Source organism: Platalea leucorodia, assembly GCF_965183815.1.
Source record: "Platalea leucorodia genome assembly, chromosome: 5".
NCBI lineage: Eukaryota > Metazoa > Chordata > Aves > Pelecaniformes > Threskiornithidae > Platalea > Platalea leucorodia.
The window spans coordinates 71,939,309-71,964,628 of NC_138827.1; the positions used below are offsets into that span (position 1 = coordinate 71,939,309).

At 39.3% G+C, this 25,320-nt stretch overlaps 1 protein-coding gene across 7 annotated transcripts in view; it reads right to left on the minus strand.

Annotated features, from left to right (window-relative positions):
• Positions 1–7,928: 7,928 nt before the first annotated feature.
• The window catches only part of ALS2 (alsin Rho guanine nucleotide exchange factor ALS2), a 44,186-nt gene continuing 26,794 nt past the window's right edge, over positions 7,929–25,320 (minus strand). For 5 of the 7 annotated variants that reach the window (XM_082311715.1, XM_082311711.1, XM_082311712.1 and 2 more), the window contains 15 exons: positions 24,336–24,434; positions 22,519–22,683; positions 20,043–20,154; positions 19,663–19,740; positions 19,412–19,545; positions 17,098–17,286; positions 16,702–16,819; positions 15,999–16,156; positions 15,148–15,270; positions 13,933–14,109; positions 13,496–13,541; positions 11,776–11,837; positions 11,002–11,151; positions 10,595–10,691; positions 7,929–9,178 (listed from right to left, as the gene is read on the minus strand). In XM_082311715.1, the coding sequence (XP_082167841.1) occupies positions 9,140–9,178; positions 10,595–10,691; positions 11,002–11,151; positions 11,776–11,837; positions 13,496–13,541; positions 13,933–14,109; positions 15,148–15,270; positions 15,999–16,156; positions 16,702–16,819; positions 17,098–17,286; positions 19,412–19,545; positions 19,663–19,740; positions 20,043–20,154; positions 22,519–22,683; positions 24,336–24,434 (1,747 nt within the window). In that variant the 3' untranslated portion in view covers positions 7,929–9,139. The remainder of the gene's footprint in view (positions 9,179–10,594; positions 10,692–11,001; positions 11,152–11,775; positions 11,838–13,495; positions 13,542–13,932; positions 14,110–15,147; positions 15,271–15,998; positions 16,157–16,701; positions 16,820–17,097; positions 17,287–19,411; positions 19,546–19,662; positions 19,741–20,042; positions 20,155–22,518; positions 22,684–24,335; positions 24,435–25,320) is intronic. The other 2 variants (XM_082311716.1, XM_082311713.1) reach the window with 1 other exon arrangement.

Below are 25,320 nucleotides of genomic sequence, written 5' to 3' on the forward strand. Positions count from 1 at the left end.
TCAAGGAGATTCCACCCACTTTGAGTACTGCATTCACGCCAAGTAGGTTTCACAAAGATAGATGCTGCACTAGGGAAAAGAGTGCACTCGTATCAGAATAGTGTCAGGTATTTTAGATTTATAGGAAAGCAGAATTTAAAACAAGGGGGGGCAACCATTCATATTTGAAATGCACAACAGGTTGCAAGCATAAAATAAATACACAAGTCCACCTGTAAATTCAGTTACCCACCAGCATCCAAAATGCAGACAGACAAACCTCAGTTGCAATATGACATTTTATTTCCTTCATGGAATTGTCATTAGCTTGCTTCATTAAACCATCTAAAATAACAAGCTATTTTGTACATCTTCTGTTCCCCAGCTTTTTGAGTGCACTACCATGGAAAGTTATAATTTTTTCCAAAGACTTTTAAACCTTGTTTTATGTAAAGGTAGCTTGGAAAATAATCATATTCAAGAACTTATTACATTTAATTCCTCTTGTTGTTGACACTATTAAAATTGAAAGATTCTTGAATTTCTACCGAATTTTCATTGAGCAAGGACATGATTTTGCAAAAAAGGGATCCCTGTTTCTATCACTGTTAGAATTTAAGGTCTCTGAAGGATTTGTTCCACAAAGATTTTTTTTCCCCTCTATTTCCTCACAGTTAATTAAAACACAAAAAAACCCCAAACCCAAATGAAAAACCCCACACCCTACCTTACTGGTATCATCATCTCTCTCAGGCAATTTATAATTGGTGGCTACTTTTAGAGATAGATTCAAAGAAGTTATTTGCTAATCTTAAAAAAAAAAAACCCTCCTGTATTATCTTTCATTATAAAAGGAGCATATACTATCTTATTTTTTTCTTTAAACTTTAAAATAGGAATTTTCAAGTAATGCAGGAAGCCAACACTTATACTAATTAATCTGTATCTGTGTCGCACTGAACTTTTTGCATACAAAAATAAGCCTTCTGAAATTTTCTTCCAAATTCCTTCCTTCCCTTAAATTTCTGTGACAGCCTATCACTGACCTATAATGTTCCCTTAGACTAAAAATGGAGGAAACTCTCCAGTCTGTTGCTAAAAGGAAACAATGCAGCACAAGATTGCTTCAGAGAGTTCTCAGAACTCTTCTTTGCAAACAAGTATGGAAATTCCCCAGGGAGCACTGTGTGGTGCGTTGATACCCCAAAGCATCAGGAACCCATATATGAAAGATCGGAAGTAATTCAGAATCTTCGTTACATCCTAGTTGATCTAACTTCAAATCACATTTGATACAAGTTTGAAGATACTGTCATGATTAGCAGTATTGTAAGATGACTCTTAAAGAGTTAAATATTTAAGCTGGTCACTCAAGGGATAATTCGGAGTACAAGTTAAAAACCAACAGCCCTGTAACACGGGATATCTGAGCACCTCAGCCAATAGTGAACCACAGTGGGACACTGCATGCACAGCGAATGCCTTACCGAAGTCTGTTAAATATACAGTAGTTTATCTCCTGGATTAGTAGAGCAAAAAGGCAGCCATTTTCCTCGAGATTGTTCTGTGAACAGAAAACAAAAGGTACAAGCAGGAAAAGTATTATCTTGATCTGCTTATAAAAGCAGAAGGCATTACTGTCACTTTTACTGAACTTAATACTTATTTTTAGAACATGTTTCCTCTTGTTAAATCATAAAGCTGCTTTCAAAAGGCAGTGGAAATTAAGGGAGAAAAAAAAAATCAGAAGTTATGAGATTATGATTCAAACATTTTATTACTGAGTATTGGTAATTCATTTCAAGTTACCTCTACAGGATACTCAGTGACACATCTTATTGAAATTGTAATCCAAAGATTGCTCTTAAAATTATGATTTCTTCTTTCAAAGACTAACGAAAAATATAGCTTGATCCTCCCCCAATGCAACATTTCCATTTCAGTGTTAGATTACACTGCATAATCATTTTTCTATTGGCAACAACTATTTTTCATATTTTATGAATGTAACACTGAATCCTTCTACCACACATCCACCGGGAACTGGGTTTTGAGCCGCATTTTTTTTCCCCCCAATAGTCTGAGTTCTGTTCCTTTAAGAGTTTGTGTTCCCCTTTGTTAAGCTCAGTTGATCTGCCTAATGATGGATTTAACAAAGCAGGCCATATAAATCTAGTCAGGAATACCTGTTTCTTAATTACTGAAGACGTTAGGAGTAGGACAGAAATCTTTCCTGTGGGATGGTATAGACGTGGGCAGAGGAATCGCTATGTCGCAAAGTACATTCGGGACAGTGGCCCTCCTGGGCTTCACTGAAGGACAGCAATATGAAAACACAAGTAAACCTCAGCTTGGCTGATCTCTGTCACCCCCCACCGCCCCTTTTTGGAAACTAAGGGTCTATAGCTCCAGATTCAGTTGCAGAAGCATTTGCAAAGAGATGGTACTCAGTCTGGGAATTACGTCCTAAAAGGAGACTTCTTCTGACAGCTTACCCCATAAACTACATTTCAGAAGCCCCATCTCCTGTTATTATTACTAATTCTAAAGCTTCTCTAGCTTTTATAACTATGTTTTTTCAGCTTTTTCAAGAACTAAAGACAGACCCTGCTGACATCTATTGGTTCCCACATACAATGGCTGTTTGCTTTATATAGTCTACACAGACATCCAACAGGATACTCCCAATTCAAAATCCTGGTTACAGTTTTCTGGTAAAGGATGTTTGAAGACAAAAGAAAAGAGGATGTCCAAACGTTTCAGATGTACTGTAAGGAAGCCAACTCCTGATCTATATGTTATATTTCACATACCGGAAGTCCAGATTTAAAAATCTGATCACATATATCCCTCAAAAAAACCCCCAAACGAACCCAACTTTTTTCCTCTCAGAAAAGAATAAATGAGTAAAATCCCTGTTATAATATAGCTGGGCTTTCTGGGACAGCTCCCCTAACCCTAGCTGAATTTGTTTGGCCAACTCACATCTAAATATGTTCTGGTTGTCAACTGTGGTCAACTTTACTTATTACTATGCATCTATTACCAGATGTATGATTTTACAGCAGTTGGTTCACTCAAAGTATATACAACTTTTATCCATAAAGATACTCTGCCACCCAGAAGGCTCTCAACACATCGTGCTGACAGTAACTTCCCGCTCAACAAATCCCAGTTCTCTCCAGTTATTTCAAGTGTAGATCTGGCTTTTCCTGTGTTTTGTCCTATTTAGCTTCGAAGCATCAGACTGCATGCCTTTTTAAGTTAATGCCAACACATATAGGGAACATGGGAAAGACAAGAAATATTTCCAGAAGCTTTTTGGTTTAACTAATTAAAAGAAAGTTTAGAAGATCCCTTAACCTCAAAACAGACAAGCAAAACCCCACAATTTTTTGTAGAAGGCTCCTCAGATGCATACTGAAAACTGAATCTTCTCTCTTGTGATAACTGTAGTGAAATGACCATAAACTTAAGTGCTGCTTTGTTCAAGTAGTGTTGCCTGCCAAACCAGCACGTCACCATATTGACAATTAGCACTGCTTATATTCTATTACAAACCCAAGGTTTAAAAGAAAAGAGAAAAAAAAAGAAAAAGCCCACAACTCTCTCCAGTATGGTCTTAAGAATACCTTAATCATGGTCCCTTTGAGCCTCTGGGAGCTGGATCATAGTTATTTCTTCTTAGCTAGGATAGATCTTGCACAGCACAGTGACTCAGAACAGGAAAGAACTAAACCAAAGCAAGCAAGTTATCCTGTTGCTATCAAAGAAAGAATATTCTACAATCTTCTACTGAACAGTTATTCCATTTTTAAAAAGACCACTGAGAATCATCCTGCAAATAGAGACAAAGAAGAACATTTCTCGAGATGCTAAAATACTTCCAATTCTGCTAAAATACTAACCAGTATTGGTACCACTTTAAAATACTCGAGAGATTAATTTTTTTTTTCCCCCACAGAGCCTTGTAACTTCTGGTACCAGTACTGCTTCCATAGAGAACAGCCGTGGGATTCACTTGAGTGTGTTTCAAAGTTTTACACACGCTGTTTTTCTTGAAGGTTGACCTCGGATTTCCAAGAAAAACTGGGAAAGCCACTGAATGATGATTGCCTGCCTTTTTGGGTGGAAATCCTTGGGTATAGCTATCGGAGAGCTGCTAGGGTTAATAATAAACACGGAATTAGTAAGCCGTCCATCCATTGTTGCTTTTTTAAAACTACAGAGCTTAAGCTCACACTGACAGAAGCAGCATTTAAACATCAAAACCTGTCAAGTTCTTAACACCACAGCTCAGCTCATCCATGAAGTAGTAGCTGTTCCGTATTTTCCACACAACAAACGGAAAGCAGCTTCCAGCTGTGAGGCCTGGTTTCGGCAGCTGTCAGTAGCAACAGATAAGGCATTACCAGAAGAGAGGAAGAATAATATCTTGCTTCTGTGCCGTTCTTTAGAAAAAGACCTACTCAATCGCTTGCTTAAGGAGAAAGGTCAGAGTTCAAACAAACTTATCACTGCTACTGTGCCTTCATTTCCTGAGACTTCTATCTATGCAGAGTATGAGGCCGGAGCTCAGGGTCTGCTCATCCCAGGCATCGAAACAAATTAGATGGAAGTTCTTACTAAAAGGCTTACCTGACTAATCTGCCAGCCAGCGTGAGGTCCTTCCCATTCACATGTATTGCACGCAATGACAGATGCTCATTAATAGAAGACGTTTCTCCTTGCCTGTTGTTAGGGACAGAACTGGATATCCATGCTGAGTGTGCCTGAATTTAGAGTCAAAAGGAGTCTGCCACCTCATGTCTACAAACATCAGTTATCCCAAATTTGGGCTACAGGGCTGACTACCTTCAGCAGCAGAATATGAAATTCAGCAGCAGAATATGAAATTCCTTGACCCTGTTTGTCAGACAGACCGGAAAATCTTCCTGATACAAGGCTGGAGTTGCAAGGGAACCCAAGCCCCGCTTTTACTACAGTTTTCAGAATTGTCTCGAAATGGATAATTTTGGGTGCTGCCAAGCCTCTAAAGGGGACAACACCAGAGAATCTGACATTCAGAACATCAGCCCCCCTGATCTTATAAGCTGCTTTGGTTAATGTGCTTGACAAGGTTACTGAGCACTTTTAACAAGGAAAACTACTCATGTCTTTAAATTTGTCAAAATTAATGATTTGGCACATTGAAGACTGCAAATGAGCTTGAGGGCAGGGAACAGCGAGAAAGCTTTTATTGCGAATAAGCCACTATAAATCAGCAAACTGAGCAGGCAAAAAATGGTAATAAGAGACACTCAGCATCTCTCAAATGACGTGCCCTATGCTGGACTTTTTCTGTTCTGCATTAAATAAACTTAATTAGGCTAGTCTCATCACTAAACTGTCAGCTTCTTTTTCTAGTCAGTGTAAAAAACCATCTTGCTTTTTGTACACTTCTTGAGACTTGAAGTGTGTTTTCACTAAAAAAGCAACCCTAAACATTAGTGGAATAAATTGACACATTTTAAGCAAAGGTTGAGACTTGTTTGCAACAGATGTAGGCAATCACACCTGCATAGGTAAGGTTGCCGATGGAACAAATTACACTAGTACTTTTTGTAATCAGATATATTCAGTAATGATTCATTCTGCCTCCCTCTAAAACAAAAGCTTACAGCTCCAGTTGCGGTGCAAGTATCTTGTTTACGTGGGGGTAAATCTCACGAAAGCATCGCTTCCTAAAAGAGCTGCGCGTTCAGAGGAGAATACCTGGGCGCAGCACGCTGCCGTCACGTGAGGCAGCCAGCTTTACTCGCCGCTGTTTACTGCCAACAGCTTGGGCTTACTAAAAAAAAAAAACCACAACATCAACACATTGATACTAAATCAACTTACAAGTACATGGCTCGGTAGTTCAAAGGAAGGATTTGTTTTACGGTCCCCTACCAGCCGCCGTCTTTCCTCTCCATTACCTCTCACCATACCAGAACAGGTAGTTCCCTTAACTGCTTCTAACAACAAGCACGCTTAGGAAGCGAACCTGCTTTTGGCAGAGTAAGTCCATAACGTATAGCACCTGGCATTCGAGTCGGACTACTTTGTGAAGATTAGGAGTGAGTAAAAAATTCTTTTGAGCTCCTACTCCCTGTTCATACATATCTCTAATATTTAGTTAATGGGAATTAAACAGATATCGTTAAGTTTAATTAGCTTTGCTGTAGCTAGGAGAAGAAACTAATTTCACAGTTGCATGGGGGAAATACATCTGTGCAGTACAATGGTTTCAGTACAGTGCATATTTTCTTACCTGCAAACACCGCAGAACACACCATGTTCAGCTCACGCAGAATTTCCAGAGGGAAAGAGTATTTGCTGGATGTTAGCAGAGCAAGTAACCTCACCGCCCTAGCTAATCTATGGACATCCTCTCCTTTCTAATCCGCAGAAACCTAACCTTAGAACTACTCATTACCAGGGAGAAGAGAACAAATCCCCTTAACCCTTTTCTTGCATAAAAAGCCTACTTTAAGTTCCCTCTCACTTAAGTAGTTTCCTATTCTCAGCAACTTTCCTAGTCAATAGGGCACTCATCTCTTAAGGTCTGTCTTCAGCTACCATGCCTGCAATTACGACGAGAAGCTGTAATACTCTAACATTGATCTTCTGTGGCTGGCGACAAGATTGCTGCTGCAGCACAAGAAATATCCGGCTTTCAATTTAAGGGAAAAAAAAGGGGAAAAAGAAAAAAAAAAAATGAGAAAAAAGTAATTACCATGAAGCAATACAGCCAGAGAAGTCCTGCAGGTTAACTCATTTCTTTGTTAGCTACAGAAATACACAAATCAAAGCTGGTCTGTAGTGATTTCCTAATGCATCACAGCCCACGTAGGCTGCAAAGTGGAATCTGTGTCAGAAGCACGTTTAATCCTAGGATTCTCTTCAGCTAATAACTGAGCTATATATCAGAAAGACCCAAAATAACCCAGCCCAGGTTGTCTGCCTCCATTAATCAGCACGCTAAATTCATATTCGATATCACTACCTTTTATAAGAGGTTGCGTGTATGTGTATATATATATATACACACACAAACGCATATATGTAAAGGCAGATGTATTCTTTGGGTTTTTTTAGTTATCAACTTTGCATCGTTCACAGTGAATGAATTTAAACATTTGAGAGTGCTACATATTTGGTAGATACACCTCCTTCTTGAAAGGCAGAAAGATTATGGAAAAAATTCCCATTTCTTGTTACATTTTCAGTTTAAGGCACAGAATCTGTGTCGGAGTAAGGTCGTATGAAACAAAGCTTTTTGCATGTCAAAGCTGAAGATTAAAATCATTCCTTTTTTCCGAAACATCTAAAGACAACAAACACTGCCCCTGAACAACCTGGTTTTAATGATTACACTCCTACAAAAGGTGAAATAAATCCTGAATTCAGGTCTTTGCAGATGAAAGTTACTGCCATTGACTTACTCAGCTGTTCAGCATAGCTCCTTTTCAAAGCGCAGCTCTGCTCCTACAGGTTTCAGTTAAATATTTTTTGTGCATTGAGTTCTAAGAGAGGATTGCATGGAAAGACTGCATCTAGCGCAAAAGATTAAGTGTTTGAATTCCTGCCTTAGGCTTCATTGTGCTCTCCACCCTTAGTTATGTATCTCCCCTCCCTTTCTCAAATTAACTTCTTTTTATAGCTTCTCTTTTATTCATATGATTGCTTATCTCTCCTCAAATCATTCAGTGTAATTTAAAAATAAGATTAAGCTAACAGAAAATTGTTTGCAAACATGAAGTCTATTTTCTCTATTTTCTATTATCTTTATAGTCTGTTGTGAGTATAACAAGTAGAACAATAGTTTTAAACATCATCTTCTCAGAAACTCTTTCCCTTTCTCTGATAGAACTAAAAATAATTTCAGAAAGACCAATCTTTTTTACTTTATTATGAAAATTGCTACATTACAGTCACTGTTCAAAACAGTATTTTGACATATGCTTTCTTTCCATTTAGGTGCCAATACACAAGTCATGTTCACTATTTCAAAAATATGATTAGCATTATCTATGGTAGTTTGACATAACTTAAGCCATTATAACATTCTATAGTCTATTCCTCCCTCCCCCTTTTTGAGTCAGCCATGATAAAGAACAGCACCTACAATACCCAAATTATCCACGAGTGTTATTGGCATAAATAAAGTTAACCATAAACCACAGAAGAACACACACACACACAAATCCCCCAGGGAAATTACTTGTTCTCTACATGTTCAAAAATGCAACAAGGTTAGCTTTCACTCCGACACATAAGTTAACAGGCAAAAGTCTCAAACCTAATCCATTGTCAGCTTGTTCAAGAGCACGTTCCCATCCTCCTATCGCATGGGCTTCCAGAGAAAGTCTTTGTCCTCCGGCCTCAGGGTAATGAACTGAACACTACAGATTCCAGGTATTTAATTCAGTGCTAAAATTTGAAGTGGTCAGTGCCTTTTATTTATTTTATGAACAGAAAGAATGGTGAATGCCTTTATATTTATAATTGTAGTAAACAGGGAAGTCCATAACAGCGTGATTATTTCCACAACAGTATTTCCAATTGCATTTGGCAATTCTCTTCGACACAGATGCCTCAAGACCTTTACAGCCAAACACACTTTAGGTTACCCATTATAAATACTAACATATTTCTATTTTTTAAATAAACAAACAAATATAATAGCTTAATTCAGGAAGACTGAATGGTTCTGTGGTGCAATTCATTCTCTTTAAATGTCTCTGTTGACAAACCAGGAATAATAAAAACAAACCCACTGCTTTAGAAGCCATGCAGTCCAGACTTTCACATGTACTCTATGTAGATGCCATGCCTTTTTGCAGCATTGTTAATTGAAAAGGAGTAAATAATCTTTCTGTTAGAACAGGAAATTATTTCTTCTTGGCAAGTACTTGACAAACCAAGTCTCTAGCTTCATCGTCACTTCATAGATAGTCTCTGGCTGCAGTTTTCCAATCTGAGAACTGAGAGTTCAGAAGAAACAACTGAATATTTTCATCTGTAACAACAGAACTGCAACTGAGTGTTTTCTAAGTGCCATTTCAGGGAAGAAAGTGGGTATTAGTGAAGCTCCACTGAGTAGATTATCCCACAGAGCCAGGCCGTGAATGATGGTCTAGGTAAGCTTTTCGTGTTGAATCTGGTAGTAACATGCCTAAATTAAAACAAAGTTCAGTTTAGCATACATACCAGTTCTCAGCAAGCTGATAAAGCATCGTACACAAAAAGGTTGATTTTTTTTTTTTCCTATCCAAGAAAACAGAGGACTAGGCTTTCTACAAGCAGTGATGATACAGTGACACTCAACACATGAGAATCTTCTGATATGTAAACTAGCAAAAAGAACAACAGGAGATTTTAAGTTAGAAATTATGTCCAACTCTTAATGAAGCAAGATAGCATGATTTGGGACTCTGAATACTTCCATGGCTCACAGCTTTTGCCAAGATGACGTACATTTTTTTGCTCACAAGTCTTTCTTTGCCCTTTGACAGAAGGACCCAAAAAAGAAAATATTTTCTTACAGGACAAGGATGCAGGAATTAAGCGTTTCAAAAGCACTCCGACTGAAAAGCAAAGGTTTCTATCATCTGGATAAACACCCTGACCTGCTGCTTGATAGCTATTCACTCCTTAATGCTGGTTCAAATACGCATTGGGTCAGCCGTGATCAGAGACTTAATGTCTCGGACAACACCTCCACTCATGGAAAATAAGATTCTGCTTCTACTACATAGATTCTTTGATAAATTTTAACTAACTCAAGCCTCCCCTTTTTGCAGCACTATAAAAATAACAGGTATGAAAGAAACCTCTGCATCCAACCCTTTCCAGTTTGCACAGACAGAAAATACAATCATGTTCACCTAGCAGCTCAGCTTCAGATTTTTATTTAAGTTTCAGGTTAACATCCTCCCTCCAAAACTACCCCACAAAAAAGCTCCACACAGGTGAATTGTCACAAGACCCACTTGTTTGAACAGTTTTGAGGTGCCAAAACAATTTGGTATTTCCATTATGGAGGTCCTCGTATACAAAAGGATATTCATCAAAACAGATTCTCTCCCTTTTTCCATACTTCAAAAGAGTAGAATACTAAAGAGAGTGGAGAGTGACACAGTGAAAAGATTTTTTTTTTTTTTTTAAATTTCTTTTTGCAAAGTTGAATTCCTGAAGCATCTTGATGTAATGTTAGACTTAAACATTATTGGAATGGCTAATCTCCAAAGTAGCACTTCATTCCGATTTTTATAAAGGGTTTATAAGGTTTGTTATGTTGCGGGGGAACAACAAGCTACAGGTGAGCATTCGGAACAGTCAACAGCAACCAATATTACATTTGAATAAAGTACAATTGCACATTGCACCATTTTATTAGCAGTACCTGCAATTGTTAGGTTATCCTAAGCTCTAAGTTAAGTTTCCTTGCTCATTCTAGCTAAAAACTTCAATAAAAATGTCAAAAAAGTTACTACCTAATGTTCATACAATTGTCCTAAGCTGATCATCATTGCTCAAGGCTGATTAATTTCCAAAGAAAGCTTTTAATAACCCTGAATAATTTTCATACCTTCAAGGTAGTGAACATGATGCCTTGCTCCCCATGCTGCAGATAAGGATCCATCAGGTCTTCGATTAAGTGCACCTCAGACCCCAAATTCCTTATCCTGTCACATGGGGGAGAGAGAAAGAGAACAGGTGAACAAAAGATAGCATTATATAATGTTTTTACTTTTTGTATATGGTGGTGTGCAAGAAACATGCTTTTCCCTAACCTCATTCTGAGCTTACAACCATTTCACAGTTAACTGTTCAAAATTTTTTCAGGCTAAAGCAAACAGCCAAAATGGAAAATTTGTTAAGTTACAAAAAGCTAGCATGTAGTCCTATAGCGAGAAGCAGGAGTGTTTAATACATGTAAAAGTACTCATACTGCCTGTGCTCGGCTTATGACTGATGCCACTCTTAGTTGCCTACCTGGCTCGTAGCACCACATAGAGAAAAACAGGAAATAAGTCATCCATGGACCACAGAAAATCTTCCTGAAGAGTCTCAAGTACATTCTGAGAGATCTCTTCAAAAGTCTGCTGGATCACCTTCAACTTGTCAGCTGGGGTAAAGGTGGTGCTGTTTGGAGAGCAAGAGCAAAACAGGGTAACAAGAAGAAGTTACATACCTGCATCTAAATTAGGAAGACAGTTTGCTAGCTAGCATGCCCCCGTGCCCCAGAAGGTAAGCCAGATCATTCACACCACAACAGCCACGGCTGCCAAGGCTGTGTAGTACCCCAGGTTGTAACTACTGCAAGTGAGACTCTTCACAGTTTTAAGATGTTTTAATAAAGTGGTAAAGGGGGAAGAAAAATCCTTTCTAAATCCCTTCTAATTTCTACTTATATTCTTACAGCGGAATTCCTTATGTCAGCTAGCAGACACAGAAAAGCTCCCCATACGCAGGTCATCTTGCCATAACTGTTTAGAAATCCACGTGTATATTTGATTAGACATCCTCATGCTTTTGATTCTAAATGGTGGCCTATGGACACATCTCAGTCACATTTATGAGGCTATACTTCATTCCCCGTTGGGAGAACTTGCTAACAGTTTTAGTAGGAACGCTGACACCTCTTGGTGACCTCTCTTACAAAGGTGAACAAAGCAAAGGTGACAGGTAAAGGATCACAATCAAGTAAACCAGATACTACTATAGCAGGAACAGTAAAACAGTAACAGACAAATTTCAGAGAATTACCTGATTTGCTGTAAACATTCGACTGCAGAGGCAAAGCAGGCATCTTTTGTATTTGATGATACCTGTGTAATCATGAGAAGATTTACCACGCAGGTTTAACAACCCCACTATTCAGCAGCAGAAGAAAAGCAGCGTATCATGCAATACTGGCATAAAAAGGGGTTTTTTCAGTTTTCCAGTGCAAAGAAAGGGGAATGTGCCTGGACGCTAAAGTCATCCAGGAAATCTGCCTACATATAATTTGTATTAATTTCATTTAAAATTCAGAAAAGCCTGGACTGAATTCCTTGGTATGTTACGGGAATCAGTGACAGTTTTGGGTATCTTCCAGGTCAAGTAAGACTGAGAATCATTAAATCTTAATGGTTAACAAGCAAGAGGGACCCGTAAGACTGGAACGGTTGAAACCTAGAAAAGTCATAGCAGTCAATAATCAGAGACTCAGGTTTGGAGCAAACAGACAAGAACAAATATAAATGTTAGCTCTTAACATGCAACCGAGCCTAAGCCTTTCTGAATGGAGCAGGTAGAGAATGGATGGATGCAAAAAGACCTAGAAAAATTCACAGAAATGTGGAAACTGGACAGAGGGGAGCAGCAGATAAACATGACGTCTTGGCTAAAAACATCCTGTTTAATTGAAGGAGTGACCTGGCAAATAAGGTAAGTGGCTGCAGAGAGCATCATATACTGCATAATTCAGAGAAGACACATGCCACATAGTGGCACAGTGGAGGGGCTCTACTCTATAACCAAAAAAAACAGTCAGAAGTGTGAAGGATTCAGACAGCCAGCAAGAATTTTGCCCAGTACCTAAAAATACAGAAGATCTGAAGAAACTCAAGAAACGTGTTATTGCTGGATTTTGTAACATTTAAAGTCTGAGTGGAGGTTTGCATCATGTGAAACTTCCAACTTCACGATTTGGGAAAAAAGGAACTTGTCTTGCTGGGAACCCAGAGCCTCAGGGGTGGGGTTCAGCAGCAGTTTTGGTTATTTTTACAAGCTTGCAACACTCCATCTCTATCGAGGGATATCGGCTCGTCCGTGTGCAGCAACTACTACGATGAAAGCCATGCTTCCGATTATTACAGACTTTGCACAAGCCACAGCTATAAAGAGGGAAGTGGTGGTCTGAAGGCAAGAGTATCCAAATGATTATAAGAAATTGAAAATTTCAGATAAAAGTATACTGATTCATAAACAGCCATGATTTAAAGTATACTGTAAACATTCAAATTGTTCGAAGTTATGATTATTAAACCACTCTTACGGGAGCACAGAAATTGAGTACTACACTATTACTATCTAAGACCAGCATTCAGCCACTTTCAGCAAGATAATGATTAAGAATAAAAACCATACAATTCTTCTCCTAATCAGAAAGCATACATGGTATAACTCTCTTAAGCAGCTTGGAAATTTCCTTGGTAGACTTTTATTCTCACACTTTCATAATTGGAGACCAAGCAAATGTCGTCCTGAATTAGAATTCATTACAGAGCAAGACAGTAAGTGACAAAGCTGGACCGACGGCTATTGTAAGAAATCACTAAGGTAGCTTTTAAGTGGCAGGCAAATTTTAAGGAAACAAGATAGCATAGCATCTCTTCAGCAAAAAAGCCTGGTCAAAAATTCTTTGACTGCTTCTTAATGATCTCAGCTTCTTGAAAGAAGCACTGGACAAAGCACGCTGTAAGTCAAGGCCCAATGAACGTACCTTTCTACTCTCTCCAAGGATGGATACAGTTCCTGGCCAAAATTTCCTGCAAGAAACCCAACATGGTCTATTGAGAGAGCATAGTCTTAAAGCGTTTTTCACCTTACAAAAATGCAGTCATCATGTTCTTCCATGAGATACAACAGCTCTTTCTACAGGATCAACGACATCTAGCGCAAATAGCTGGAAAATAGCCTAATTTGAAATGCCTCACTGGTTTTATAGCAATGCCAATTTTTTTTTCCTTCCCCTCCCCCTTTTTGGAAGTGGGAAGTTTTGATTCGCTCTCTCAGCCATACTAACTAGCTTGAAGATATGTTTAGGTGGATTGTAATCAAAGAAGAGCACTTTAGACAATAGGGTTTTTTCAGTTGCTTTATCTCATTACATGCCATAATCTTTTTCTAAGTTCTGTTTTATTGTTGAAGCATACTCACGCTTGCACTCCAAGAAAACTTAGAAGAGCCATATCAGTTTGTTTGTTTAGACGTAAAACACATTCCCAGTAAATATCTTCCTCACGCTCGTTGTCTAAGGCATACAACATAAACAGAGGAGGATAGAGTCGTGGCAGTAATACAGGGAGCAGCAAGCCAAAACTGGTTACCACGTAGCTATAAAAAACAAAGAAGGGGGTGGTTTGAAGAGGAAGACATTTTTAAAACCTAATTATCTATAAAAATTAAATGAAGAAGAAATCATTGCAACAAATCTTTCATTTAGTGTGAGCCTATTCTATGAGGGATAAGTATAAATCCATCAAATAGTATCTGTACTAAGAAATACTTAGGAGTAATTTTCCTTTACGGTGCACATCCAGGTGGTTTTGGGGCAGAGGCAGTGGTTGTGGTGCAGGCTTTTCCTAGGTTTTGTGTTTTAAACAGAACATCAGCTTTCTTCCTTGTATAACGTAAAAGCTGAATATTGTACTATATTATAGTTCGAGTTTTACCTGTATCTTCATGCTAATCATTTAGCCCCCATTCTGAGCCCCTCTGCTGACAGCTGAACTCCACCTTCAAAGCACAATCTAGAAACAGGCTAAAAGCCATTAAGTTACCTGACCTAGCTCCACACACACGCACTCCAGGCTTCATAAAGTCAGCATTTGCTTGGCATCAAGCTGTAATCCTAACAGGGAAAGCTGAACTCAAAGTGCTTACTAATACCATCTGCCCAGGTCACTGGAGCCTCTCTCAGAAGGCCCTCTCTACTGGTCCCTCTTCCTTGTTCAACTACACCTGAGGCTGCTGCGGACAGGACAGCGATGGACTCAAGGGCGAGCTCCACACGACTGGCTATTTGCGATGCAGTGTATGTGCACTGGAGCTGCATTACCCCCAGTGCTCATATCCCAAACAGTTTTCTGAAGGCCAGGCCCAAGCCTGAACTTGTTTACCCACAACAGACAAAAGCAAGTTTGGGCTTAAGTAACAAATCATTGCGTGGAACAAGGATGAAACGCTTGTTGCAACCATCATGTGGAAGCTTGCTTTTCAGAATCCGTCATCAGAACCAAAGGAAAAAAAAAAAAATCTGCTTATATCCATCAGTTAAACATGTGCTTATCTTTCTTCCCCCACCCAAGAAAAAAATGTGAACAGAAATAAAATGAAGCCTTCCTCAGTTCAGTTTTTTTTGCCTTCATGTACCCCGGCTCAGGAGATTCTGATCTGGAGTCAGATTTCCCACTGCAAAACGATCGCCTTCCCTTTGTCTCTGTTGCCACAAATGGAATTGTGCTGCCCTCTTCCGGAAGATCAGGAAACAAGAACCTAAATGGCAATACACATAAGAGTGTGTGATTTCATTTCATGAAGTTTCTACAAATCACAGCATTCGGAGGCAAGATTGGAGAGGAAAGAAGAGTCAGCTGAAATAATACCTGGTGGACTAAGACAGCATCGCTAACAGATGTACAGTGCCATCTACCTGGAAGAAAACTTATGAAGGCCAACCCCTCCAATGCCCAAGACACCTTTCCTACCTAGACATCACTTCCCTCCAGACAAGGCTTCTAATGGTTAATAATTTGGAGTATTTCTGCTTTCAGATTGGCAGGACCCAATTAAAGCTGTAATTGCTCTCAAGAATCTAAGCAAATGCTTCATGGGAACATTGCTTATCCACGTTGGCAAGAACTTCAATGGAATACACCGCACGTCCCCGTCCTCACTATTCTTCTATGCCCTTTGAACACTGTCTTTTCACAGCATGGATATCCAGAGACGCGAAACTGGAAATCTCCATTCAAGACGAGCTTCCTACAGCCATATTTTGAAGTACAACGTAGGATGTAATACACCATGGTGAAGATTTTAATTTTTCTATTTTGACAGAATATTCAAGACTCCTTAAAAAGGTTAAGGAAATATAAGCAACACCCAAAACAGAGTAAAGATACTGGCACACTTGGACTGCCTAAACACTACACAGTTTCAGTACACGAGACATCTTTAATTAATTCAGCAGTAGTTTGACTTGAAAATTAGAGTCTCCTTACCTAACCAGTTGGAAGATGCGTTTGAGGTAGGACTTTATCTCTCTTACAGCCTCTTGCAGTAATCGTCGATTAGCTCCTACTCCAACATAGGTCATTCTGTAGACAGCTACTAGTGTTTCCACCAGCTTGCCCAATGGATGGAGAGGAGTATCACAAGCCTGAGGTGAAAGGTATTAATTGGCCAGTCAGACAGGTCAATGCCAGACAAAAAAAAGGAATTCAAGAGAGACGGGTCAGAAGTCCAACAACAGGCTTTGAAAAAGGATATTACAAATACATCAAAAAGTGAGCTATATTTAACAAATCACCATTTGGATAAAATTTATGTATTAGCTGAAGACAGCTCAGAGAGAAGTCAAGACAGTACAAGAACTTGTGCTACTACTTTAACAGTCATCTGTTAAAATTAACATGCAATAATTAGCAAGTATTTCAAGATGCTTTGCTGGGATCCAATGTATAAGAATTAAAACAGTAACTGAGCAGAAACTGACTTTAAGACAGTATCCATTAGGTATATAATGATTTTGGTCTTAGTTGTGGATTTTAATTCAATAATTTAGGAAGTTATGAGCAAACATGAATGAATACAACATGGATGACAAGAGTACAAATATGGAAGGAATTAAGGAAAGCTATTACAAAGTGAGCTTGACATAATGCCTTACCAACAAGCTAGGTGAGCATTTGAGAGTCACAATACCTTTATCAAATATTTTTTTATATTTTCATATTTTTCCAGGGTGAAGGCACCAATGTGTTGTGGAATGAACTCCAAGCTTTCCAGTGTCTGAGTATGTGAGCGGCTCAATAATTCTGGGCTGCAGTTATAAAAAGAACAAAGACATGGTACAGATTATTTATTAGACATACAGTAGGAAAAAAACCTGAAGCTAACAACTGAACTAATTCTAAACATCAGTATGTCCCCGAAAGGGTTTATAGTGCAGAGTATTAGGAGTTCTGATTTTGTTTAGGATTTGTTGTTGTTTTAACCGAACTTTTACAGTGAAGAGTTTCTCATCTAGAGTAGAGTGTGATTCCAGTTTCTTTCTCAATAGTTTCTTCATCTTGCTGACTACATTCTCTAGGAACCAACCTGTCTTTGTGTTGCCGTCGGTTGGTGGTCAGGGCCACCGCAATGTTGTCCCAAGCCTTCCATCTGTCCCCCTGGCCCGGGCTCTCACAACCAAGCTGGTTCCAGCATTCATCAAATACTGCCTTCCATTTCTCATCAGGAGGCACTGCCAGGATCCCAAGTTTCCGCCTAATAAGATGACCAGTTAGTCTGTTAAAATCAAACAGTCATGAAACAACACATTCAGCTATGAAAACCACCTATGGCTAATGCCAATCTAATATCTCATACTATTTTACCAAAAGCTGATATACTTAACAGTCTCTACTGTGAACCAAGTTTATCACTAGCAGTAAACCTAGAACCTACTATTTAATTGTCTTGACTTTCAACACCTTTTAAAAAGAATTTAGAAAAAGTTATACTTACCCTTAAATCTTTTTTCCTTGCTAACATGTAACATATTATACTGTTACAAGATTAAAATGGTTTTTATACCTACATGTGGTAACAACTATGAACCTTACTACCTCAGACAAGTCAGTCTTCCTCTTTCTTGTAGTATTCCAGGAAATGGCTTATTTAAACACAAAAAGGACTGGTTTGATTTCCAAGAAAACAGGACATACTGCACTTAACCGGGCTTATCTTCACCACTAGTATTCATTCAGAAGGCTCAGGACACATTCACGTAGCAAAGACGTAGTACAAAAATGTCCCCAGTATCTCACTATCCTGGAATGTACAGATAGCACAGCTATACAGACAAATACCAAGAATGGATATATGGCTTCTGCCCCTAAAGTAGTATCTACATATGATGTTGCGTGACATGTTAGGGATGTGCTGGTAGAGAGTAAAACCAGCTCAGGCATCTTTTCACTGACAGCCAATGCTCAGGGATCCCCTATAGCCAAAGGAAAACCAAGAACTGTTGTTCTCCGTATGCATATATAGATATAGGTATCTCAGACATATAATGAAATTTAGGGCTTTGAAAAGCTTTCATAAAGCAAATAAATGCTGTCAGGGTTAACAGTTCTATCTTGACTTAAATCAAGTGTCAGAAATTGTCAGGCCTTCCATTAATATTTTTCCACCATGTCTGAGATGAGAACTAGCAACACTGATATTTCCTCATGCTTCCAGTTTCACAAAGCAGAAAAAGTAGGCTCTAGGCCTTTTCACAAATTATACCAGAAGATTTTCAACTTCAAGAGAGCCTGAAAGAGGTAGATGAAACCCTTATTTCACAAGCAATCTTCACAAATATGTACATACATTTATTCATAGACTCCCTACTGGGGTAAAAGGCAGACAGCTGCTAAGGTTGCAAGTGTTCAGTTCAGCAGGGAGGCCTGCTTAACTTTGCATTCTCTTGTAGGTGTCAGCACTGTCAAAAGAAATTACCAGTGAATGCTTCAGGAAGCATACTGAGAAGTAATCTAGGTAAAAACATCAGGGTTGTGTTTCCCATTTTAATCTGAAATTTGAGAGTATGCTTCAAAGATACTGAATCCTGTACAACAATAACTACTATTGTGTACCGGTATAACTACTATTGTGTACCGGTATATAGTGCTACCAAATACTGAAATTTCACCAACAACTCTTTAAATTTACTTAAATATCTTCTACTCAAAGATATATCAGTTATGACTTAACTAAAACAAACATGTTTTTTCCCCCCCCAGCAGTAATTAAGCAAATTGACCTAATGTATCTGCTATAAATAGGGTTATATGGATACTTTTCAAATTAACTTTGCCAAGGTCTTAAAATGCTCTCTTTTGCAATTCAGCAGATTTTTCTACTATTTTCTTATGCATTGTGTGGAAGAGGTGTGGTAACTAGCTAATTCTGTCCAAATGTACCCCCACTGGCATTATTAAATGACACATTAAATGAATTAATTTACCAGCAGAATAACTGGCAGAAGGCAGAGAGGTCTGTGATTGACTTAATCACTCAAATGTAACTTAGTCTTTCTCACTGCCTCAAAAGTCAGCAGCAGCTGTGAACTCAGATTCTAATAGTTCAGATATAAATAAAAAAAAATTCTGAACTGCTACAGGACAGTAGCAGCGTGTTGGCTATCCTGTAATTTCATGCTGTTACTTGCACATTCAAGTAGTAATTAAAGCAAGAACAGCCATAAAGAAGATTGTTTTTTTATTTCCTAAGCAGGAGGGAAGAGGAATGAAAAAGGAAAAATGTTTTCAAAATCTCACTGTTTCTTTGGAAAAAATATTTTTAACTGGCCTCTGAAAAAAGACAATAGTTATGTTCCCAAGTATCGCTGAACCATATGAGAAATTTCTTATTCAACACTCACAGCGCTTTAGGTTTGTCCTTCTCATTCTCATACAAGCTAGGTTTGAAGTAGGTTCCTGTGATTTTTATCCCAGATCCCCATTCTCCACTGAAGAGACCTTCAATATAATCTCCATTTGGCAAGGTCAGTGTTCCCTTGAGAGAAGATAATAAAAAACGTAACTGAAATCCAATGGGAGCCAAATTACAAGGAAAGGGACTTTTTTTTTTTTTAGATGGTAACAGTTTACAACTGACAACTGTAATACCAACCTTTCCACTCAGAGTCCAGTTATCTGAAAATTCCCCCTCATAGACTGTATCATCCTCAGAAAGCAGAATTCCAGTCCCCTATAAAGAGAGTCATAAAGAACACAAAGCAGGAATTACAACAGAAGGCCAGCCCGCAGATCTAAAGGTACACGGAAAAACCTTTTACTAATTCTTAGCAAATAATAATTTTTATAAAGTAGTTTCCGAAGTAGTCCTAGGTGAAACAGAGCAGGAATTATAAAGACAGTTTAAAAAGCCAGGATAATAGAAGGTTAGAAGAACAGAAGGTTTACACAGCCTAACATACACTCGTCTACCCCAGAAAGCTACCACACTTAGAGGAAAAGTCACTATAGCACAGAATTCAGTGTTTGACTCACCATCATTTTGTTGGTGCTGAAGGCTCCTTCATAATACAGTCCAAACTGAGTAACCACAACACCATTGCCCTGGCAAAGATCATCTTGCCACATTCCCATATACTTTTCTCCTCTGAAGAAAAATGAAGTAGGAAGAATACAGTCTAAGTAGTACATTTATATCCTTTCTTTGGCTTTACTGTGAAATTTGACCATGACAGAAACCATTAGAAAAGAGTCATACAGCACTTGCTTCAGGTCTGTCAATCTAGTTTTACTGGCTTCATGGAAATAAAGACTCTTTGATAAACTATCATGAACTTCCTTGCACAACGTTCACATTACAAATTGGCCACATCCAAGCAAACTGTTCCTGATGATCTGAAACAATGCTGAAGCCCAGTTAAGCCCAATTCCTATCTAAAGGAACCTGGGCAGTAGCTACAGCACATAAGAAACAGGGAGACTTGTTAGCTGATCTGGATCAGCGTTATCTAAGATTTAAGTTGTATATGAAAGGAGATCTTCAGCTTCATCAGGCATCTACCTGAGGTACTTAACAGTTATTTAGAAAAGATGCAAGAAGCTTATTTTAGGCATTTTTTTTTTTTTTGCCGAAGCTTTTGATTTCTTTACCTAAACTCAGATGACTCAAATTGAGAGGACAATAAATGAAAGAAACCAAGCTGTTCTACTTGGGGGATAGGAGGGAGGCCTACAAAGTCATACATGACATAAGAGCGCAAAAAGTGTAAGGAAACAGATCACGTTGTAGAAAGTTTCTGGATAATAGCCTAACCAAGGTCATGCCATAAAAAATTATTAGACAACTAAAGATTGCTCACAAGTAAACATCAGCCTCTTTCAGACGACTATGTAAAGCACGTTTTTGTGAGTGTAAGTCCACAGAGGTCAGGCTAGAGTGTTTGAAACTAAGTGCAAGTCCCAAATATTTCAAAACAATCTATTCTTCCAGTTCTGAAAAAGAACATTACGTTTTCACCACACAAGTAATTAAAAAAATTAACTTGTCTAGGACTTTTTTGTTTGCTTTTAGAGGGAAACTAGTGATTGATTTAATAGAACTCTGCTTATTAGAGAGCATTTTCCTTCTAGTATCCAGGAAAAATTATGGTCTTAGGAAAGAGAGCAAGCCCAGCCATTAATCTAAATTCAGAGGTATCTTCCAGGTGATTGGACCCATAACCTAGCAGGATGCTGGTCTGATTCATCATGCCAGCTACAGGGGTGTCTGTTGGGTGAAGGCTTCTTAAAGAGACAGATGCAGCACACTCAGTTACCAGGATGGAAACATAACAGAGTAGAAGTCCCACTTGCTCAAATGACTGGTTTGCAATAATGACAGCAAGTTATGAAGAGTGTCTGCAGCTATTCCCTATTCGTCTGGGCTGAAGAACAAGAAGTGAAGAAAGTGAATCCTTAGGCCACAAACATATGCACATATCCTTCCCTGAGACCAGAAAGAAAACTACCGTGAGGACAACTTGCTCATATTTGGGTAACTCTGGAATAGAAAGCAAATGCCACACTCCTCCCTCACCATGAACTGCCACTGCATGTACAAATTCTCGAGGTGAGAGGATCTGCGAGGAAAGCTGCCGTCTCTTCAGTTTGTCCTAGGTAAACAAATGACTAAATAAAGTATGTGGAGATATCTTAACACTATAGTATAAGAACAACCACCACCACTGGAGCAAGAGTAGATGCAAAACTGACATCAGGAAACACCTAGAGATGCTACAATAGCTCTCTTTCAGAAAAATATCCGTACACACTCCCACACTTTTTCACCTCCAGACTTTTTACCATTCTGCTTTTTAAGTGGGCTTTCAGTTCAGTTAAACCAAAACCAGTTTTCTTGGGCTCTCACCAAAAGCTCTCTTTTCAGGAAAAAACAATATTAAATTGGTGACTGGAAAAAACAGACTATATTGATCTGTGCTCAGACAGTATTCATTTAGTGCACATATTTAGTGTGGTTCTGTTTCAGACCATCATTTCACTGACCTGCCCTGAGAGAAAGCATCTTCTCTCCGCTGCACTGACAGAATAACTCAATGGAAAGCCTGAGCACAAGCTGAAATTCACCTAGTCCTGTGTATCCGATCACTGAACAACCCAGTCTTATGGGCCTGAGATGAATGAATATTCCTCACATGACATTCATAAAACTTTCAGCACTCACACAACAAGATACCTCAAATAAGAGACCATATTCAGTGCTAGTTTTCAGGCAGGAATATGATAGGAAAGCGAGGCAGAAAAAAACAAAGCAAAACAAAAAACCCCACATTTACTCCAGAAGCAGCACCAAAAAGCAGTCTCTAGACCCTATTCTTTAGATCATCAACCCAGAAAACCTAAAGAAAAAAAAGACACGCGCTACTGCTACTACTAATAGATTAAATCCTTTCCTAGTCGTCTTGCAATTGTACGTCATACCGGTGTTTAAGGATTTGTGCAACTGAAGCATTACCTTGTGATATCATCAAAAACTCCATAACCACTCTTCTTATCCATTGTCCACTGTCCAATGAACATACTGGGAGAGGAAGAGGTCAGCTTCCCACTGCGTAGCAGACCATGCCCATGACGCATGTTATCCTGAAAACACCCTTCATACACCTCACCAGTAGCATAACTATAATGAAAAAGAGAATAAATAAGATTCCTATAATCTACTTTTCTGTTGGGATTTTTTTTTGGTTGGTGGTTTTTTTGGTGGTTTGGTGTCTCCCCACCCCCCGAACAGATCAACCCTCTCTTTTCCTTTTAGGAATTACATTACAGCCACACCAAGCAGGAACTATAGCAAAAGTATATTTGGGGTAAAAGTGAGCCTTTAATACAAGTCTTTTGATGCTTTATTGTTTTAAAGCCACTCTCTCCCCAACAAGCAAGGCCACTAGAGGTTATATTTATCTCTCAGAAGAAAGAATCCTCTATTACTGAAACTTAGTAGCAACATTAGAATGGATATTATTAATGGACTTGTGCAAAGCATTTGACACTGTCCTGCAGGACATCCTTGTCTCTAAGTTGGAGAGACATGGATTTGATGGATGGACCACTCAGTGGATAAGGAATTGGCTGGATGGTCGAACTCAAAGAGTTGCGGTCAATGGCTCAATATCCAAGTGGAGATCAGTGATGAGTGGCGTTCCTCAGGGGTCGGTAACATCTTTGTCAGTGACATGGACAGTGGGATCGAGGGCACCCTCAGCAAGTTTGCCGATGACACCAAGCTGTGTGGTGCAGTCGACACGCTGGAAGGTAGGGATGCCATCCAGAGGGACCTTGACAGGCTGGAGAGGTGGGCCCGTGCAAACCTCATGAAGTTCAACAAGGCCAAGTGCAAGGTCCTGCACATGGGTCGGGGCAATCCCAAGCACAAATACAGGCCAGGCAGAGAATGGATAGAGAGCAGCTCTGAGGAGAAGGACTTCGGGGCGTTGGTTGATGAGAAACTCAACATGACCCGGCAATGTGCGCTTGCAGCCCAGAAAGCCAACATCAAAAGAAGCGTGACCAGCAGGTCGAGGGAGGTGATTCTCCTCCTCTACCCCACTCTTATGAGGCCCCACCTGAAGTACTGCGTTCAGCTCTGGGGCGCCCAACGTAAGAAGGACATGGACCTGTTGGAGTGAGTCCAGAGGAGGGCCACGAAGATGATCAGAGGGCTGGAGCACCTCTCCTATGAGGACAGGCTGAGAGAGTTGGGGTTGTTCAGCCTGGAGAAGAGAAGGCTCCAGGGAGACCTTACAGCAGCCTTCCAGTACCTGGAGGGGGCCTACAAGAAAGCTGGAGAGGGAATTTTTACAAGGGAGCATAGTGATAGGACAAGGGCTTTAAACTGAAAGAGGGTAGAGTTAGATCAGATGTAAGGAAGAAGTTCTTCTCTATGAGGGTGGTGAGGCAGTGGAACAGGTTGCCCAGAGAAGTTGTGGATGCTCCATCCCTGGAAGTGTTCAAGGCCAGGTTGGACAGGCCTTTGAGCAACCTGCTCTATTAGAAGGTGTCCCTGCCCATGGCAGGGGGGTTGGAACCAGATGACCTTTAAGGTCCCTTCCAACCCAAACCATTCTATCATTCTATGATTAATAACAGAGCACTGTACAAGTATGCATTGTGAGTGATCTACCAAAAGCAAAGGAGGAAATAAGCCAAGCTACTATAATCACAAGTCTGAAATGTAACAAGAAAGCTACATAGAGAGGCTTGGTAAGCAGCATGCCAGAGCATCAGCCCTGTTCTCCCTTCTGCAATGACGGCAACACAAGTGCTACATGTTACCTGTAAACTCCATGCCCACACATTTTGCCTTCCTTCCAGTACCCCACGTAATGGTCATCCTTATTCAATGCTTTGTTTGGCACTCTGTATTCCCCATACCTGTCAATGCATGGAAATGGAACACAAGCAGCTATAATGCTAACACATTTCAGTAAAAACACTAACAGATACATATCACAGACCCATTCTAAAATCAGAATGCTCTGTATCATTTTTAGCACATCTCTTCAACTACAGCAGTTAGATTTTTTTTTTTTTTTTTTTTTTTGGTAAAGAGAAAGCAGGAATTCCAGCATCACTAGGTCAATTTAGTCTGTATTGTTTTTCTCCTGTTTGATTGTGGCATGTTGTAAGTAGTCCCCTCTCTACCACACTGCAGCATTTTTCTCAGCTTTCTAAAGGCCGCAAGTCTTCTCACATTCTAAGACTGCTTCTACCTTTGTTGTCTTTTTTTGGGTCTTGATAATTCAAGCACATCTTTATTTCAGGGAAAGATGAGAACGTATATTGCTACAGAGAGTATTTTGATAAAAAAAAAGATGCTAGCTTCCAATTATGCTCAAACAATGGCACAGAATTGTTCACAATTTCAGTATGCCTGAAAAGACACACAACTTGCAATGATTTTAATCTTCTGAGGAGATTAAAATCCAGTTATGAAGGTTCTCCTGAGAGCATGTCTACCCCAACAAGACATTACTATTGTTAAGTGTTGAGACTATAGCATGCATGCTGAAATACAAATATATGCATTTGATAATCCTAGCAATTACAGCTAAATACCAATCCGTTTATTTCTGCTGGGGATTTGTTTGCAATACTTCCATCTCCAACAACCCTAAAATCACCAGGGTTAGTTACACTTACTACTAGTTACAAATTTCACGATGAGGGTCGTGAAACACTGGAACGGGTTGCCCAGAGAGGTGGTAGATGCCCCATCCCTGGAAACATTCAAGGCCAGGTTGGATGGGGCTCTGAGCAA